The sequence below is a fragment of the Gambusia affinis genome, linkage group LG12 (assembly GCF_019740435.1).
Source record: "Gambusia affinis linkage group LG12, SWU_Gaff_1.0, whole genome shotgun sequence".
NCBI lineage: Eukaryota > Metazoa > Chordata > Actinopteri > Cyprinodontiformes > Poeciliidae > Gambusia > Gambusia affinis.
Window position 1 is genome coordinate 10,857,959 of NC_057879.1, and position 20,923 is coordinate 10,878,881.

Sequence of the window (20,923 nt, forward strand, 5' to 3'; positions counted from 1 at the left end):
AGAATTAGTTGTGGTTACTTTGTGTTTTTTGCTATTATTATTTTTATTTATTTATTTTTTTGAAAATTTTGTCTATTAACTTGTTGTGTTCCTACTACTTTGTGAGTCACATAAAGAAAAGCATTTTGATCTCAATAAGACGTATAAACTGAGGGGTAAAGTATCAATGTAATTTGACCTTTCCAGTTTTCCTTGCCCCAGTTCCCATGCATTGCTCTCAGGTGTACTTGATTCACTTTACTGCATGCTGTACACAACAAATACTTTTAACGGTATATCTGTAATTGTAAAAAAAAAAAAAAAAAAAAAAAAAAAAGTAAATGAACGAACTAAACACTCAAAATGATGAATCAGCTGTTTTAAGCCTCATCACCTTGCATGTGCTCATGCCATGGGTTGTTTTTGGAAAGATTGTATTTATTTTAATTAAATAACACATCACAAAGCAAATAGAAAACCTAAGAATGACATGTTGTCCTAGAGATGAAAGCCCATGACTATAAATAAAAATACGCATCCGCAGAAAAAGTATTTTTTCCCTACACCTCTTTTTTGAAGACGAGTGAAGACAGTAGGATTTTTTTTTTTTTAAATAGCTCAAGTGGTAAAGTAAGTTTGACTAATTTTACAGAAAAGTTAGCGTAAAAGCTTTAATAAAAGGAGTCAGCTTATTTTATTTCCTTTATTACGCCCATATGGAATTTAAAATATTAGCAGCTGACAGATGTCTTATTATCCTCATGTCATTAGCACGCTACCTAAAAGCCCCCGATTACGCACTGAGGTTCCCATCCGTCAACAGGTGGCGCTGTAGTCACACTCTGCAGCATTGTGTTGTCTGCTCATGCGGACAAAGAGCCTGGGATAATTGCAGCCACATTCATACAGCCCCACCAGTTGTGGGGAACTTGAGAAACATTCATGTTTTTGGAATTATTCAGCACAGTGCGGTTTTACTTTTTCAAAGTGTAGATCTCGTAACGTTAACCTCCGGCCTCCTTTGGATTACCTCTATTTATTTAGGCAGACGCTTGGTTGCGTCATGTCCCTTTAGATATGAGGATATTACAGATGGAGCAGGTGAAGCTCGGTGGGGGTTTTCTATAATTTAAAGTTTCCTTTATTTCTTTTTGTTATTTCATTACGTTTCATCAATTTTGAAAGCTCCCGATCATCTTCTGTCACCCAATTTCCTAATAAACCTAATTTATTTTATCAGCGACTTTCTCACTAAGATGTGCTCTGAGGCACTAACAAATATTATTTGAGTGACTGACGCTAATATGAGCCTCAGCGCTGTTTTGCATTAACTTCATGTCATTTACCACCAAGGGAAGCTTCTGAGTGGGAGACCGCCCCTGAATCCGCCGCAGCTCCTGCTGCTGCATCCATCCCAACTCGCTTTCACACTTGGTTTCATTCACACGGAGTTTTCCCACCGGGATGGAGCCGCTACAGCCAGCGCGCACAGCCCACGGAGAGCTCGCAGGCTTCCGCACGGCACACATGGCCGGGAATCTGTTGCGAACATTTTTATCATCCGTCTGGATAATAACGCTGGTTTCTTGCGCTAGGACGAGGATCTATCTACCCAATGAAGGTGAGTGTGCGCACCGGGGGTTAACCGCTGGAAGAGGCACTGCGTGCGCTCAGGGCGCATCCGAGGACTGGAGAGGAGGGCTGAGCTGCGCGGATCATGAACTATTAGAGAAAAAGTTAAATGCTTATCATCTTATAATTTCTGTAATGATTTATGATTGATTTCCCCATTTGAGCTTAGCTGCATAATTTTGCGAGTGTGCTCTGTAAAGAAAAAAAAAACCCTTTTGTTATGGATTGGGGTGACAAAAAATGGCCATTATAGCTTTTACTGCATGTTATTGTAAAACCTTTGAACTTAAATTTAAAGCTTTCACGCTTCGATAATCTCTTTTGATTAAGATAGAAGGTTAACACTCATGAAGCAGTTGATTGAAATCTTATCGCAACCCAGTGCAACACAAAAGGAATGCTGCTATTGCAACTTACAAACTAAAATAAAGTAACACAAACCTCGCTATTTATTTTTGGTTTTCAAGCGGTAAATGAGCAATGGCCAGCTCTAATGTCTATTCATTGAATGACTGATTAATTGAACGAGTGATTGACTGATTGATTTTCATTAATATGCTTTCCTTTTTGTCTTTCATAGTGTCTCTTTTTAGATGCATGCCACTCAGTTATGGTCCCGCCTTCAAATGAAACAATTTTTACATATTCATTGCAAAATCTTATGAGAACTGCAGTAGATTTTTAAACCGTGGATGGTGTAGTGGCTAAAATAAAGCGTGTTTTAGCAGCTTGAAAACATGAATTTGCACACCACTAGGCTGTTGTGCTGCAGCAACATGGGAAATGGTACTCTAGCGGATTAAAAGTTGTCTCCATCTTATAAAACTTTCTGGACATGTCCCAGTATTTTGTCTATTAGGATGGATCAGTATCAGCAACAATGTATATGAAGGATATTGGATATCATGTTGTTTCTGCTCACTTTTTATTAAATGCCAGAAAATAAAAATAAAATACATTTAGAGAATGCCACAGCTTAGTGTAATGCAGTGCAAACCCTATACCTGTTTATGGGCACTGCCTGTCAGCTGGCTGAAAGGAGCCCTCTGTGCTTTTCCCTCAATTGGAAGGAAGACATAATTTGGTTATTGGAAAAAAAAAGTCTAATAAAAGCCAAGAGTGTTGATGTAATGGACTAGACAAGCCTGACTTTTAGTTTAAGCTAAATTTCAAAAGGTTAGCATTTGTTCTGGGTTTTAAAAAAAAGAATATAAATTGGTCAAAAAGGAAAAAAAAAAAAAAAGAGAAAATCCATAGATGCCCAGTGTTTGGAACTTATTATTGTGGAAACAAATACACACTAATATACCACTTGTATACATGGTATTATTCCACATATTTTACATTTTTCATCATTTTTAAAATTGATGAAAGTGTAGACCCTAGCTTATTCTACAGTTGTCAAAATCTCAGCCAACATATACTGTAGCCAGAACAGGGTTTTCTAACTTATCCAGCTTAAGTTTCATGGCTTATCAATGTTGTTGTGAAGCACTGTACACTGTTTGTTCTTAAACTATTTGCATGTGTGTGTGTGTGTGTATCTGCGATTCCAGTGACCCTTCTGGATACCAGGACAGTGCCAGGAGAACTGAAATGGGCAGCCAATCCTGCAGAGGGAGGGGTGAGTGGGAGACTTTTCTCTCTCTCTTTCTCTTTCTCTCCCCCTCTCTCTCTCTCTCTTTACAGATACACTGTTTACAACCTGCTCTCTCTTCTGAAAACACAATCTCTATCTTAAGCACATGCACACTCACACACACTTGCGCGCACTTGGTCTGGAAAGCTGTAAATAATCTTCCCACAGATTTTGCAATGTGCTGTTGTTCACCAAGACTAAGTGCTAATATGAGATTGCTGGCGTTTAATTTGGCACAGGCAAAGGCACAAACCAGCTTGATGGTGGGTGTCATTTTTTTTAGGGATTTATACTACCAAGCAATTGCCAGAATAAATCCTGGAAATATCTGTTTTATATTTTAACTTACCAGTTTTTTTTATTTTATTTTGGTACTTTTGTTGTCACTATGATGTAAAATTGTAGCATAAAAGTTATTGGTGAACTTGACTTCTATTTCTTCTGGGTTACCATGCTCTTTTTCTATTGCATGCGGCTTGATTGACAGGGTCCTGCTCTTCACGTACTGAGCTTTAGGTTAGAGGCACCCCCCATCATCCTCATCTTTCAGAAACACACACACGCACACGCACTCACACAGATAGAAAAACTCAGCTTCTTTATGGTTGGGACAAAGACACTTTTTCCTCTGACAGCTGTGATCTCTGTCTGCCTTAAAAGAGGTCATATCAAAAAGGTTTCTGTGTCTGCTTTTACACAGTAAAGCAAGCAGAGCAGGAAGCAGCGTACAGTTAAAATAATAGCAGACTAGTATTTCAGGACAATAAAACTCAGATAAGGTGTATGAGTCATTGCGTCACCATAAAACTTAGCAGTCAGATATCACACTTACCCAGTGTGTTTTCAGTATTTTAACTGCCCTGGAAATGAAAAATGATGAAAGAATTAAGTTTTATTACAAACTGAAGGTCAGAGTGTGTCACATGTTTGCTGCACTGCGGGTTCTTTTTGCACATCTACTAAAATTTACATCACTAGTAATTTATCAGCGTTTCTGCTGTAACCCTCCACGCGCCACTGATGACATATTGATCAGGTTAAGAAAACTCTTTACACACTCACCCTAATACACGCACGCCAACACACGCACGCACACGCACACACACGCACACACACACACACACACTCTATCACTCTCCAGTTCACCCTCTCTTTTTCTTTCTCCGGACACGGTAAATTTAGCGTGTATACAGCTCTCAGTGGTATGGAGAGAGCAAGATTATTATTCAGTGGCAATAAAAAGCCAATTTGGAGCTGGAAGGCTCAGCGGTCATTTAGAGGGTCACAGTACAAGGCAAATAATCGGCCCTATTGAGATGGATGGTGCGGTGAAGGTTGAGCCCGCCTCGCTTGTATGGAAATGCGCCTGCAGAAAGCCTTGGACTCTCAACAGATCGGAACCGCTGGCCGCTGCAGAATATTGATGCCGGAGTGAATGTTGGATGGCGAAGCTTTAAATCACTGCTGTGAATTAGAGGACGCAGCATTGGAAATGGTTTTGGACCTAGTCTATAGCCTTCATTGGGACAAAGAGGTCCCGATGAAGTGACCACTTTCAGTTTATGAGGGCAGATTATGTAAAAACCCACCAAACACTGAGTCATTTTCTGAAAAACAATGGCTGTCTAGATGGTTCCTGACAAAATTACAAAATTAGCTGCAGCTGGCAGCAGGGATCCCTCTCTGTTGCTCCATACAGTATTGCCACTGAGAATGATCACACTGAACAAGCATCTGCTTATTAAAAGTTTGTCTTGTTAGCCAGTGTGTTAGCGTTTGCATGGGTAAAGTCTAGCAGTTTCCTGCAAAGCAGGGAAGCAGCTAAAAGATGTACGGCATGTTCACTAACTCAGTGAGCTGTAATTATACACAATTTCCTTTATTCCTAAAAAATGTAAAACTTTCATTTCTCCTGTGGAGTAACAGAATTGTGTGTCTGTGTGTGTTTGAAGTGGGAGGAAGTGAGCATTATGGATGAGAAGAACATCCCCATCAGGACGTACCAGGTGTGTAATGTTCTGGAGCCCAGTCAGAACAACTGGCTGAGGACAGACTGGATCCCACGGTCCGGTGCCCAGCGCGTTTATGTCGAAGTCAAGTTTACTTTGAGAGACTGCAACAGCCTGCCAGGAGTCACCGGTACCTGCAAGGTAGAGAGCATTCTGCATGATGTGAAAGCAGAGGGGAACTACAGGACAATAGGCATTTTTAATTAAGATTTTACTCTATTTCTCATGCTAACTTTCACCATGACCACAGACTTTTCCAAAGATAACTTTCTTATACAAAACCCTTAATAGTTTTATATTTGTTTTAACTAAAACCACAAGTTTTATTGCCTTTTGACTATATTTTTATGTGCTAGATCAACAAAAGGCAATTCATAGTTGTGAAGCGCATGGAAAGAAAAAGATATATGGTTTGTGAAGGCTGCGAAAGATTTGATACTTGGTGGGGGTTCGCTTTCCAGCAGGGCTACAATAGACTGGTGGAGATTAACAAGTCCTGATGTGCTAAAATGGCCCAGTCAAAGACCATTTTGGTCGCAATATAGCAAATTTTAAAATGCATGTATATGCTATTGCAAGGCATTGCATTAGCTTAACCCAAACCTGAATTTGACCTATTATCTTTGAGCCAAAATAGAATTATATTGATGTTATTCTCAGCCACTGCTTTCTTTAAACCCATTTCTTATCTTGCAGGAGACGTTCAATCTATACTACCACGAGTCAAATGAAGACAGAGAGAGCTACATCAAAGAAAGCAGCTTCATTAAAGTGGACACTGTGGCAGCAGACGAGAGTTTCACCCAGGTAGCACCAAGCAACTGAGTCAGGCTTTCAGTTGTTTATCCACCCACCTCATCTCACTTTAATTTGCTGCCGTGTGGAAAATAAAACCTTCTGGCACTTAGCTGTAATTTTCTGACTTGGTTTACAAGCACTTCGATCTTGGATGTCTGTTTTTCTGTCCTCTAAAAATTGGCAGTGTGCTTTTGCTTAGCCGTTCCTAAAATGTCTGCTGATTTATGTGTTGCAAGCATTAACGGTTACTCTACCTGTGAAATCGATAAAAGTTCACCTGAATGAAAGCCAAGTGCTGAAAATGGAAACATCGGCAATAGTTCAGCTGAAACTCTCACATTCAGGTTGAACAAGTGAACCGGACTGAGATGCTTTACCGCGCGTTCCATTAAGATTATTCCATCCTCTTCACTTCCAGGTGGATGTTGGGGACCGCATCATGAAGTTGAACACAGAAATTCGAGATGTGAAGGTCACGACAAGGAAGGGCTTCTACCTGGCCTTTCAGGACGTGGGCGCCTGCATCGCTTTGGTTTCTGTCCGGGTTTTCTACAAAACCTGCCCGCTCACTGTCCGGAACTTGGCGACCTTTCCCGACACGGTCACCGGTGCTGACACGTCTTCCCTGGTTGAGGTCAGGGGATCGTGCGTCAACCAATCAGAGGAGCGAGAGGAGCCGAAAATGTACTGTGGAGCAGATGGAGAGTGGTTGGTTCCTATCGGCGGATGTCTCTGCAAACCGGGATATGAAGAGCAGGGCGGCGCGTGTAAAGGTAGGTAACTGCTGCTGGGTGCAGTGATTCCTTCCAGGCAGCTTCTTTTGACCGAATGCCTGTCAACTATAGACATTAGATTATTTTATGCCAGCATTTGGAATTCCCACAGCAGCATTAATGACAATTTTTAGCACTCAGTCCATCAGTCTACAGAAGAGTGATGGAAAACATTGGGATTTATCAAATGAAGTCTGCTGATTTTACATAATCGCTATACATTTCAAATGAATTTAAAAATACATTTAGAAACAATTGTGACTGTTATAGGTCTTGTTAACACAGTAATAGTGCTGTGTAAACTCACACTTAAAACACCAATCTCAATCCAAAAGTTGTTGTAATTCTTGGGACTTTTCTTAACTCAAAATTGTAAGAAAAAGATTTTCTCCTTCTTTAAAAAAAAAAAAAGAACAATCATCGTTACTCATTTGAAAGAGTTAAACAAAACAAAATAAACAGTGTGTATGATTTGCATGTTTTGTAACTTGAATGTTCAAAATACTACTTCTGTTACAGTTGATGAACAAAAGGCACAATGCTGAATTAGAATTTGCAAATTATTAACTAAAATTAGTGTGTACAGTTGTTCAGTAGAGCTGCACTCCAGCTACCATTTGTTTTTGTAAGGCTCTAACTGTATGCAGTGATAAAATATTGGGTTGATCTTTAGATTAATTTTGTGGTTGCTTTAATCTCATCCCCAAAAATACTACAAAATGCAACGATAAAATGTAAAGACCATTCCCCCATCTCTATTACCTGTGATTATATAGGGGGCTGTGCCAAGTAAAAAGTTGTTAAACGGCCATGATAATTTTTTTTTCCGTCTGTTTGAAAGCCATAAAATCTGCTTTGCAGCATCCTTGCTTTAAACTAATTAATGCGTTACATTGACAGAGTTTGCCCTGGTGCTTTCTTGGCAAAGTCGCAGCGATGAGATACTTCCACAGTCGGACTGTGCCCAGTCAAGAAATAATGTGTGACTCGCAGTTCAGTCGCAGAACAAATTCATCAAATGAGTTGGAACTTGTTAGCATGTTCCTCTCAGAGCTTCTCTACTGTTAATAAGCCGGCTACATGCTTTCACTTTGGAAGCTCTTTCGTGTAAGCGTGAGCGTAAGTTGCATGTTTGACCGTCTGGCCGGCGACATTGGTTCATGTTCTTGTGGAGCAGTTCATTTGAAACGTTTTGATGGTGCAGATGTGAAAACATGTGTGCAGTTTTGTCTCAATGTGGGGAGCTCGGAGACAACAGACAGAGGAGAGGCGCTTTTTTTTTACGACAAGATTTGACTCCCACGATTCAGTCCCACATGGAACAGACACACAACATGTCAGCTCAGACACATACATACGCAGATGGACCGGGACCAAGAGAGTGAAAGGGGGCGGGGGGGACAACTTGCTGATCTACACCCTTGGCTTTATTTATGGTGCCCATCCTGGCGGGCTAATTGTATAACAAACAGAACCATAACTCAAAGAGAACAGAGGAGACGCTTGGACCGGGATGCAACTCTGTGCCAGTTGGCAATAAAAAGAGAGGCGGAAAAAGTTGACATTTCATTCTGTGCAGTGAGAACAACTCCGCCAAACCTCTCTCTGTGTGAGACAAACGCTCTCTGAAACCTCCATCCTGCCTGCCCCGTTTGTTCCCCCTGAAAGGAGGAGGAGGGCTGCGGCGTCGTCCTTGAGGACTGAAATATGTTCCGAGATTTAGGAGATCCCCCCTTGACGCTGCTGAACGTCCAGCAGATGTGAAGTGCCATCTATCTATCTGCAGCTCTCTTCTCTCGTCTTCCTCTCTCACCGCCTGTCAGGTTGTTGGCTTGGAGCAGCTGCATCAGGGGAAATCCATCAAAGTCCGGATGAATTCGTAGCGCTGATCCGAAGAATCTCTTGTCTCAGCAGCCAGAGATAGAGACCTGAACGTTTCTAATTGTTTCCGTTAAAAAGCTGCGGAAAAAAGGGGAAGCGGAAGGCAGATTTGGATGGAGGGATAACTGATAGAGAACGGTCTTAGTCTTCTCATGTCACCGAGGTTATAAAGTTTGAGAATATTCTAACCATAGACAAACAAGTTCTAGTAGCAAGGCAAACACTTATTTAATTTTCAGAGATTTTTCTTTTACTTTACAAATGAAGCCACTTAGCTCTACTTTATGAATCATTCTAGCATAAGACAGTTCAAGAGTTGAACCAGGCTTTCACTCTGGATCGTTTGGCTCTTTCACTACTAATGTTGCTAGTATTTTATTCCAATATTGTAAGTGGAATCTATTAAAACTACCAAAGATCACAGAATTGAACAGACAGAAATTACTATTTTAGCACAACCAAGGGAATTGCCAAAAACCTGTTCGCTGAAAACTTGGCACACATTAGTTGATCAAATGACGATGATGCATCGCTCTGGTTTTCTGTCATGATGTCTATTCTTGATTTCTTCTCTGTTTATCAAGGATTTCCCTTCTGCATTGTGTTCATAATGTTCATTCACCTTGTTTTAGGTGTGGCGCTTTCTCTTTTGTTATCCCCTTTCAATAAAACAATGCATCATAACAAGATATCCCAGTTCTGCTGCTAAAAACTAAATGGTAATGCGTTGTTTTTTGTTTAGTTTTTTTACCTCACTGTATTAAAAAGTAAACAAAAGCTTTTTGGCAGACTGGTTAAAAAGAACTGTAGCTTATATACCTTTCTATCTAATAAATAGGCTGGTATAAGTAAATGTGGTCAAAGAAACGAAACTAAACTAAAAATTACTGACAGAGAAGGCAAACTCCACGTTCAAAAATAAAAAGACAGACCGCCAGGAGAACTGGAAGATCTATTAAGACCTGTTTAATAGACAGTCAGAAAGTCTGATTTCATAGATGCAAACTCCAAAAATAAATTAAAGGTTGACGCCAGACCATTTCAAATTACTGTGTATTTAAAGGGGGTGTTATGTAAATTCAATATACAATGTTATTCCCTCATCAAAAACATACCTGGTTGGTTGTTGTTCTGTTATGGATGAAAGTCTCAATCTCCCATTTCAGTCATGTGGGGGATTCGGTTCACTACCTAATTACCCAGCACTCATCCTCCAACTTCTCCCCCTCCTGCCACTCTGCTCCTTCAGACTAGTGGCAGCAATTGGCAAACACTATTATCAGTGTATTTGTCCCCATTGCTCCCACCAGTTTATCGTACAAACTGCTTGTCAGTCCTACACTGTCAGTCCATCGGTTGTAAATGAGAAGCATTGTCGTGATGAAGATCTGCAGGGGGAATGTCTGGAAGAGTACACTTACGTTGTTTTCCAGCCACAAACTTAAACCACATTCTGAGTGATTATCCTGCAAGGGGGTTAACTCCTCCTCTTGCAGTCTTTTTGCAACTACGGTAAACCTGGATTTCTTCCAGCATGTTTTGGGTTAGGGTTAGGTTCATTTAGCTCCATTAGTCTTCCAACTTACACAGACCAACTTTGCTATCTCTGCTGAAGATAAGATTCCCTACAGCATGATGCTACCACCACCATTCTTTGTGTTTTTTGCACATTTTACATTAATGTGCAGTGTTGGTTTCTTAGCTAGATATTTGTTGTTAATTAAACAAAGCACCCATTTTCTTGGTTGCTGTATTCAGTGAAAAGAGACTTCTTAAGGCTTCCTTTCAACAATGGTTTGATTCTTGTCAAGCTTCCATAAGAGCCAGATTTTTGTATTGCACAACTAATAGTTGTCCTTGACAGATTCTCCCAACTGGGCTGTAAATCTTAGCAGAATCTTGGCTGCTTCTTCTCTGGTTAATGCTCTCCTCTCCCAACCAGGCCGCTTAGCTAGACGGTCATGTCTTGCTTGGTTTGAAGTTCCATCATATTATCTCCAGTTTTAATATTTAAGGGTTTGAAGACTTTTAAAAGGAACTGTACATGAGGGTGATTTGGTTTTAATCAGCTTCACATTCTCCTTGTGTCACATTCTCTTGATCTTGTCCATTCCACGTTCTAGACTGAGCAGTGGGAAATGTGAGCCCACGAGGTCTCTCTATGTTGGTCAGCCACATTTATCTGCACCAAGGAAATCACTTTCTTAAAATAAAAACTCCCAGTAACAGAGAACATCAAATTGTTTCAAATTAGAGTTTTAACAGTTCTGCTGCAGAGGCTCTTAGGAAGATGAAATCATGCAGGTTTGACATTTAAAAGGCTTCAATTTGATAAATATCCCCAAATTCAGTCAGCAATAGCTCCACACATCTAAGGCCAAAGTAGAGACACTTGTACTCATTGGAGTGTAAGAGCCCCTGTTCTTATTCCCAGGGTAAGATGTGAAAAACAGCTTCAGCTTCATCAAAACTGTAAATCAGAGTTAATAAAAGTCTTGTTCAGTAAGTAGATGACTGCCAGCGCTGCTCATGTTCCACAAATCTCTGCCGCAGGTCCGCAATATTTATTACCAAATAAAATTTTAAAAAATTACAATCGCTGCATCCATTATGCTCATAGCAATAAGCAGCCTCCTAAGTGGATGCACCATGCTTGTGTTTTTATAAGAAACACAGGCAGGCCGAGCACAAGGGCCTCCAGGGAGGAAGAGTTTCACATGCTGGTAGGCAGATTCTGTTACCTTTGAATGGACACAGGGTGGGTCTTTCTTCCTGTTTTCATTCTTCCTATTAAGCTACAGTAATCTGTGTCTAGCTTCAGTTGGATTTGTAAGACATGTATGAAAGCCATAACAGGATACCCACCTAGAAACGGAATATACATATTTACAAAATGTTAGCCTCTGTATTAAATTTAACTCTGGATGCTTTAAGAAAAAAAAAAAAAAAAACAGTCTCTGGAGTAAAACTTTAAAGAAGATGTTAAATCAAAGGTGTTGTCATGCAAGTAATGCTGAGTTGTAAGTTTAGCACAAGGCAGTAAATAATTTGTAAGTGGTAAGAAATGTTATGCATTTGTATCCAGCCTCCCTGAGTAAATACTTCATAAAAGCAGTTTCCATTGCCAGCTTTGTATTCCTGGGTTCTGTTGAAGAAACGTATCCTCAATGGAGGATACCCTGAACTTCCATTGCTATGTTTTATAGTTGGGATGGGGTGTGTAGGGTCATGTGCAGATAGTTTTCCATTCTGGCAAAAAAAAAAAAAAAAAATCAGCTTTGATCTAATCTGACCAGAGCTCCTTCTTCTTTTGCCATCTACCTTAAACTGCTTCTGACAAGCTTTAGGCATAATGTTTTATGACTATTATGGTTTCCTTTTCATAGTGTTGCATAAAGACCAGATTATTGGAGTGCTGACCAAAATATGTACAGATTCTTAGACAGCAGCTGTGGATCTCGGCAGCTCCTTCAAAGTTACCATGGGGCTGATGGCTGATTTACTAATTAATGCTCCCCTTAAGTGACAACTGCTCCCAATACAGTTTTAACAAACTTCTTCCATTTCAGATTATGGAGTGAACAGTTCTTTCTGATTGTTTTTTTTTTCTCACCAAACTCTGCTCTAAGCTATCATAACTTTGTTGCTAACCTTTCTGGTGTGCCTCTTGGTCTTCCTGATGCTGCTTACTGATTCTCTACCAAACCTCTGATGCTTTCACACATGTGGACTTCTAAAGGCAGCTGTTGTTATTGGCATGTGTGTGAAGTGGACTAAATTTTTACTCTACATTTTTAGATTTTACCTTGCGAGAAATATTTGAAACCAACAAACATGTTTCTTGACCGATCACATATTGAAGAATGTGGATGTGGCATGACAAAATGCCTAAAGGGTCAAGAGGGAGTGAAAATTAAGCAAGTCACTGTTGATATTGGCAAAGTGTAATCACCAATTACTCCTGCAAGGGATCCAAAAACTTGCTGCTAAAATGAGCCGAAATCCAAGCAGATTCAGACAATGTGGTGATGTGAAAAGTTCATCTGGAGTGTTGACGCAGGGTAATGAGGATGGAGAAGAGAAGCTCTGGAGAGGAAGAAGGGATTAGATGTTGAATGGGGAAAGAAGGGGGTGAAAGAAGGCCACTGACAGCAGAAGGCATCAATACATGGGCTGCTCCTCCCACAGTGGTGGAGGGGTCCATCACTGGGAGCAAAGGGGACAAACACAGAAAACACAAGAGAGAGGGACCTCCCTCATCTTTTCTATAGCCCTGGTTAAGATCGAGGTCATGACTGAGCCCGATGAAGATGTCAAAAACCCTGAGTGACAGCCGCTCACACGCACACACATACACTGGCAGGTTAGCTGCAAAGTGCGGGGTCATGACCGAGGCAGATGAAGACGTCAAAAGTTTGACAGCTGCGCTCCGTCTGGGATGATCGGAAACGAGGAAGGAGAGACCACAGAGAGCATCTGAAATGTGAACTATTGGGGAGGCGGAATGAAAGAGGAGCCTTCTGCTTTTTGTCTCTGCTCCTCTCTGCCGTCCTCCTCTCGTTTTTGTCGTCTGATTCTCCTCGACTTGCAGCCCGGGAGGGTTGGAATGTTTCTGTGTGTCTGAGCATTTTTGCCTGTGTGCTCACTTCCATCCAGAGAGATTTCATGCTTGTGCTTCCCTCCAACGCACCTGCAGTGTCTTGTAAACAGCAGAAAGCGTTTGAGCAGAAAGGCAGCCACAGTGAAAGAGAGATGATAGAAAGAAGAACCAAGCAGATGATGGAATGAGTGCGTAATCGCTGCATTCAGCCTCTCTAATTATTGCACGGCGTTTCTGGACTCAGGACATGTTGGATTGCTAACATACAGTGTGTGTGCGTGTAATCGAGTGTGCGCCTGTGCATCGTATCTCTGATTTTCTGCCCAACAAAGCCTTGCCTCAAATGTACTTGCTGTTTGGAGGAATGCCCAGGAATGCCTGGAGAGCAGTGCTGAGGGGCAAACGGAGAAGGAAGTGTGTGTCTGTGTGTGTGTGCGTGCGTGTGCAAGGGTGTGTTTGTGCACAGCAGGTGACAGTCTGAGGAAAGACGCTGGAGAGTCACGAGTAATTGTCTGAAATGAGCCAAACTCAGGTTGGGGGGAGTGGTTTGCACTCCTCCAACCAGAATCAGACTGCATGCATGTGTTTGTGTGCTATTGTCTCCATCTCCCAGGTTGGTCTTAATGTAGAGGAGCTTTGCCAGTTCCACCAGGCTGTCTATAGCTCTCTGGCATCGGCTCCGGCGTTTTTTTCAGTTTCTCTCTGTCTTGGTCTCATTATCCCTCCTTTCTCTTCCTGAACTCTTCTCTGAGATTTTCAGTCAGGAGTAGGGGGTTTACTGCCGCTGGTGGTGGGGTAGATGTGTGTCTGATAGGGAGGAGGGGATATTGTTGTAGACTGCTTTTCAAATGCTAATGTATTCACCCTTGGATTTGGGTAGGCATACACACACTCACCAGTCTTTACACATTTCTCTTTAAACCTCAGAAATTTTAAGCCAGATTTGTGATTTTTCCTTTTATTTCAATGAGATGGAAAGCAGCCACCCTCATGGTGGAAAATCTAAAGGTTTCAGACAGACGGTCTGAAATCGCAGATGTACCAACCAAAATGTTGAGGCTGATTTGAAATTTAGATGCTGGTTTTCTCTTAACTCTAATGCATGAAGATGTACGATTAGCATCCAGAAAATATTTCTAGCTTTCCTTCTGTGGACTTCCATTGAATATTTATACTGGAGTAGAGGCGATGTCCCACCATATGTGTGAGGGAGCACTTCTTGTAAAACTGGGTTTTACCATTTTAGAACGAAGGCAAAGTGATTGAGGAGTTGACATTATTCATGCATTGAATATCCACTTGAAGACACAACCAATTAAAGCATCTCGCAGTGATGGAAACTTCAGAAACTTAAAAAATTTATTTGCAAAACAACAGTTCATTTTAAAATGGGGCTCCCATAGCCTTAGGTGCTTGGGCTGCTGCCCTGGTAAGCCCTTTATTTAGTATAGCCATCCCTAGAACAGTTGTTCCCAAATATTTCAAGTTCTTCACCTACAAAAAGATGGAGGTAAAAGAGACCTGTGATGTCAAATAAACACTGGAGCCTAAATTTTAGTAAAATCAAAATCAAATCAATCATCATTTTATTTGTGTAGCACATTTCAGCAGCAAGGCATTTCAAAGTGCTTTACATCATATCAAACACAGAAACACAATGCAACATAGAATCAACAATCAAAACACATTAAGTCAGGTTCCATCATTAAATTTGTAATTGATCACGTTTCAAATACAGTCCTAAACAAGTGAGTTTTTATTTGAGATTTAAAGGAAGTGTTATATGTCTTTAGAACGATTCCTTCAGTCATTTATAGCAAAATGTGCACTCTCGATAATTTTTTTTACTATTTAGCTTGACTTCTGAAAAGGGGTCTCAGTTCCCCCATCCTTGTTCATTTAAACCCTCAGCATGGTACTGATTCCACCCCTAGAGAATTTAGGTCCTTACCTGGTCCCAAAAACTGCTATTATATCCAAATCCAACATGTTCCATGACAAAGAGAGGTTGATACTTCCTGGTAGTATTGAATTTGGCCACTTTTTATTCCTAACTGCATAGGTTATGTGTTTATACTAATCTGAGCTCCAAAGTTCCTTAAATCTGACCCCATTTCACCAAGCAAAAAGTTGTCAGCTCCTTCGCCATGTTTGTACACAAGGAAATGATCATCTGCATTTCTACAGGCTTTAATTAAAAGGGGCATGACCCCTGGCAGTCAAAGTGTTTTTCTTTCTTTTGTGGCAGTGTATCGGCCCTTTCATCCATCAATCCATCCCTGCCTCCATCCATCACACAGACAGGTGTCAGACCAGAGCAGTAAGGGGTACTTCCTCCATCTCCACCCCTCTGCTACGAAGGAACAAGGGATGATGACAGATAACAACGGGTCAAGGAGAATCCGCACACACACCACCACACATGTGCAGCATACAGTGTGCCGACCAGGCTCTTGCTCGGATTTGCAATGAGCCGCATTTGCATTTTAGGTAGCAGAAGAATGCGTATGCAAATGCCGACAATGCTGATAGTAATCAAAGGGCACCTTCCCCTCCGAGTCCCTCTCTCCTCCTCCTCGTTTTGTCTTTTTCTTCTCACCTCTTTATCTCTCGCTCCAAGTCTGTCTTTTTCTCCCCTTGTGTTGTCTTTTCCACAACCCTTTCAACATCCCTTACAATTTCCTAACAGCTGATTTCAGTGTAATTATTGTCTTTTTGTAACAGGCGGTAAAATAACGTGTCCACAGTCAGACAATTCCACTCAAGTTTTCACCTTGTATTATCGGGACCTGTGTGTTTGTCCCCATTGCTCCCACTTTATCGTCCAACTCAGGCACTTCCTCAGCCCTCGGTAGCGCAGGGTTAATGTCGGGTTAATGACACCCTCATGAGCTCTTATTCCAGGTCACCAGCACTCGCCCCCTCCTGTCAAAACCAGTGCTAAAGAAGACACAAAGAGCTACAGAAAACAGAAAGAATAGAGACATGAGAGGGTGCTGACAGAAGTTTATGGCTTCAAATACCTCCCTTTCTTTTCATCCAGGCAATAAGGACTGGAGAGGACAGAGACAAAAGCAGAGTGTTCTCCTCCTGGCATTCCCGTTGGGTCCTGTAATCAACCTTGAGGTCCTCAACAGTTTAAATGCTTCCATAAGTCTTTTTTTTACCATTTAATTCACCTTTCATTCCCAACAATGGACTTTTACATCGACGGCTGCAAACAAAGGCATGTATGCAACAGGCGAATTATGACTACGCTGCATTTTATCTCTCAGTTGTTTCTATCACCTGATGCGACGGGATGAATCATTCACAAGATGAAAGCCCCTGTTATCAGCTGTAAAGCTGTTTATGAATTTACAGGTTTCGGATGTGTGTTTACGTGCGTTCTGGTTTCAACTGGTATCGCTGTGGAGCACGTGAATGATGCCTCAAATGGAGCTTGATGAAGACGCGTCCAGCAAGTGAGAGTTAACAGAGAGGAGAACGCCAGTGAGTTGGAGGTCGAAGAGGAAGTGAAGAGGGAGAAAATGGGGGAGAATGTGAAATGTGAAAAGGACGGGCAGAAGACTGTGTGAAAGAGCAAATCTGTGGAGCCGAGCGCAGATGGGGCAGGATAGTTGGTCAGAGTAGATTACAGGGAAGACTTCCTCCCTCTCATTTAGTGATGCGAGCGTCATAAAGCACACTGACACATCTGAGCACACACATCATTCCCGCATTCCTATCCACTCCCACTGGGATGTCTTTGAGCGCCTTGGAAATGTGAAAGGGTTGTAAAACAAAGGATGGAACTGGGAAAGCCGGTGAGACCCAGATAGAAGGATGAATAGGAACTGATGATGAAAAAGGAGGCGCTGAAAAGAATTTCAGCAGCAACGAGCAAAGGTTTTCCTTGTGAAATTAAACATGCAAATAAAAAATTGCTTGAACCCACCACGCTTTGCGATGTCTTCTGCTTCAGCAGTAGATGTCAAGCAGTATAATTATGCACTCATTTATTGCATTGTGGCTCTGTCAATGCATGAACTCCTTGGTATATGGAGAGAAGATTTCCCTCCCTCCACTACCCCTCCACATCTCTCTGTCACCCTCTCTCTTTCTCTGTTTCTCCTCTTTCATGTATTTAAATGTCAGTTGTGTTTGTGTGGGCCGATGGGACTGTGCAGTTTTGATGTATTCACTTCCACTGTTTCCGTTCTCCGCGTGTGAGTGGGAGCCGATCAGTTAATGTTCTTTTAGGTGCTTCTTTCTTCACTCATCAAAAGCCAAGATAATGGAAGTCAAAGTGCCCCTCCCCCTCGCACTGTATCTTTTTCTTTCCTAAGATCTTCCTCTACAGTTGTTTGTCCTTGAGCCCTAAAACTGCAATGGCTGACTAACATGTTGACCAGGATGTCAAAAATAAGGATCAAGGATTATCTTGCATTTGAACCCATGTCAGGAATGACTGTCTGCACATAATTTTCAAAGTTTTCTTTTCAGTGGAACATTTTGCTTTTGTTGTGAGGCATATTGTAACTTTACCTTCCCACATTTGACTTACACTCGTTGAGTAAGAACTTTCAGTAGCTATCACTGGCATCTAAAAACCTCTTTCATCCCAAGGAAAAAAAAAAAATCTTTTTGGAAATGTTGTCAAAATTTTCTCAGAATTTGCTGAACACCTGGTTGAAAATTCATTCTGTGGGTAAACCTTTTGAGGGATGGTGTGTACCAACAGACTCAAAAAAAAAAACGATGTAAAAAAAGACCCTGGTAACAACGTGAGTATGTGAAACCTCAGTAACAACAGACAAAGATGTCCGTGTCAGATAGTAAGATGCTCTAAAGATCAAAGACCCATTTGAAGAATCTAAACCAGAGAACCTTCACATCGCAAACTGGAGTCCAGATCTAAACCTAAACGAGAACTTATCTAGAATAATTAGAAAAGAATCAGTCGACACTGGATATGTTTAAACATAACATGTTATTCCCTCATCAAACACATCTGGAGTGCTCCTTTAAATCATTCATGCATTTTTTGTGTGAAAATTCCTTAAATGTGCGCCCATTTACCCATAGATCCACCTTGGAGCGTTAGTCCCCTGCCGAGCTACCGCCACACAGAGCGGCCCTCCCTCACACCTCCCCTCCAGACCTCCATCTGGCTTGGTGGTAGCAGAAATGATCAAAAATCTGGTGAAACTGCACGTCTACTGAGCTAATCACACAAACAGTCCTAAGAATGGTAAACGGGATCGATGAATGGCACGGAGAAGCAATGTTCTTGCCATACGTGGAGACGTGTTGTAATGTCAGAAAAGATAGGAGCTTCTTAGAGAGAGTCTATTTTCAAGGCGTCGCATAGGTTTATGATGTGAAGTCAAATATCATGTTTTGGTACATAGACGATTTTCATAACAACTGAAGTTAACATAGCTACTTGATTGTGGTATAAAATGATACTATACAGCTGGAAAATAAATAATAGTTCCTCTTTAAAGAAGAAACCATAGGCTCTCTTTATGTTGGTTCCTACAAATATTCTTTCAGATAGGACCAGTTGCAAAAGCTCAAAAGCAACTATGTAAATTTAAATCTGAGCTATTGTTACCACTGCAGCTTACAGACCTCTTTGGTGTTCTTTATCGACATTATTTTAAAGAAGTAATTTGGTGTCTTCTGTCATCTCTCTGCAGCGTGTTCTGCTGGTTTCTACAAGTCCAAGTCTTCAGATCCTGGCTGCTCCAAGTGCCCTCCTCACAGCCGCTCACTGAGGGACGGTGCTAACGTTTGTGATTGCCACATAGGATTCTTCCGTGCAGATTTTGACCCACCCTCCATGGCCTGTACCCGTAAGAGCACAGACACAAAAATGGTTAAAATGGAAGTAACTAATGATGGGTGCGTGCAATTCTCCCAAATAAAAAAAAAGGAAGAACATGCATTGTTTCCCAAACTCTCTATCTCCTCCCAACAGAAGGCTAAGCAAACATATGTGAATGCCACCCCTGTTTTATAATCCCATTGCTTATGACTAAGGCACCATCTACATCCTGTCTGGTAGTGATAACTACCAGACATTGAGGACTGAATAAATGCTCCTACTCTTTCTCTGAGTCTGTGCGAGAAATTTGAAGACGCTGCTCTGTGTGTCTTAAACCTAATTATGCCTATATACAGCACATGGTTTCCTTCGCCTGGGAAAAATGAACGCACACTTGTTCACGAGTCTCTCATACACACACACATAACATTAGATGCCAAAAAAGAAAACAACCAAACCATCAAAAGCATCCCAGAGCCATATGGTTTTCAGCATAATACCAGATGTCTTCATGTTAAACCAAGGACAGCCCTCTGAAATACCTCTCTGCCTTCTTATTGTTCCTCCTTCCTTTTGTGATGTAGATGTAAATATAGTTGGTTTTGGTTTTATGTTTATCTCCAGAGCCTCCCTCAGCACCACAGCAGCTCATCTCTGTGGTGAATGAAACATCGGTGGTCTTGGAGTGGGCACCCCCTCGGCGGCTGGGAGGCAGAAGCGACATCAGTTATAGTCTGGAGTGTCTCATATGTCAAACCGGAAGCCATGGTCAGCCGCCAAGAAATCACACGGTTTCCCAGCCTGAGGTACAGCGCAGCAGCATGGGAATGCAGTCAGACCAAGGCATTGTAGGACCTGAGGTTCAGCTTGGCAGAGGGGTTTTCCAGAGCAGGCCCGGTGAATACCCGTGGCCCGGATCAGAGTCTGCCTCCAGCACCCAGCTTTGTCTCCCCTGTGGCTCAGACGTGCTCTTCTCTCCGGACCAGACTGGCCTTCAGACCACCAGGATGGTGGTGAGCAGGCTCCGGGCCCACACACACTACACCTTCATTGTCTACGCCCGCAACGGGGTTTCCCTGGTCAGCGGTGCAGGGGCATCACAGAGTGCATCGGTCAGCCTCACCACCAACCAAGCAGGTGAGGGGAAGAAGTGCTGCGTGTGACAAATGTGTCAGATTGTTGACTCCAGTAATAACAAGAAATCTGCTTATAAAGATGTGCTCCATAAGTGGGTCAGCTGAGCACAAACTGCTGTTTGCTGCGTGCCCAGAGGGAGGCAAGATCTCATGAGTAATGGTCAAAATTGTGGAAGCATGAAACGAGCAAACCTTTCAAAAAATAGTGTCAGTGTTTGGTTTTTTTTTTTATCTAGTTGTGGTAAATATGTTTGAGAAACATTGAAAAAAACTTGTATGCTAGAATTATATTTTAAGGCGTAGGTTTATTTTTGATTATGTCTTGTTGAAGTGACCTTGCTGACTGTAGGCCTACTCTGATTTTAGTAGTAGTTGTATTTTTTGTAGCCTCTTTGATTGTTTGGAGCCAAAACTAAAATAGTATGACTCCACAGATACTGGCACGGATGCCTTCTTTTCTTTGAGTACTTTATCTTACTGATCCTGTTGTTGTTTGCTAAAATCTAAACATTTGTTACATAGGTGGGTGTCCAACATTTGTAACCAGGTGAGAAAATCAGAGCGCCAGTGTAGGCGTAGGTTGCTCACTGTTTTAATGGAGCATCTGCAGGTGCAGGCCCTGTTTTTTTCCACCAAGAAGAGCTTCAACCATGTGACTTAAATA

The 20,923-nt window shown here is 41.6% G+C and overlaps 1 protein-coding gene across 1 annotated transcript in view; it reads left to right on the forward strand.

Moving 5' to 3' along the window:
• Nucleotides 1-854: 854 nt before the first annotated feature.
• The window catches only part of LOC122841344 (ephrin type-A receptor 4-A-like), a 31,344-nt gene continuing 11,275 nt past the window's right edge, over nucleotides 855-20,923 (forward strand). Inside the window, exons 1-7 of the mRNA XM_044134600.1 lie at nucleotides 855-1,600; nucleotides 3,168-3,235; nucleotides 5,203-5,400; nucleotides 5,956-6,066; nucleotides 6,476-6,830; nucleotides 18,996-19,151; nucleotides 19,748-20,260. Coding sequence (XP_043990535.1) covers nucleotides 1,444-1,600; nucleotides 3,168-3,235; nucleotides 5,203-5,400; nucleotides 5,956-6,066; nucleotides 6,476-6,830; nucleotides 18,996-19,151; nucleotides 19,748-20,260 — 1,558 coding nt within the window. The 5' untranslated portion in view covers nucleotides 855-1,443. The remainder of the gene's footprint in view (nucleotides 1,601-3,167; nucleotides 3,236-5,202; nucleotides 5,401-5,955; nucleotides 6,067-6,475; nucleotides 6,831-18,995; nucleotides 19,152-19,747; nucleotides 20,261-20,923) is intronic.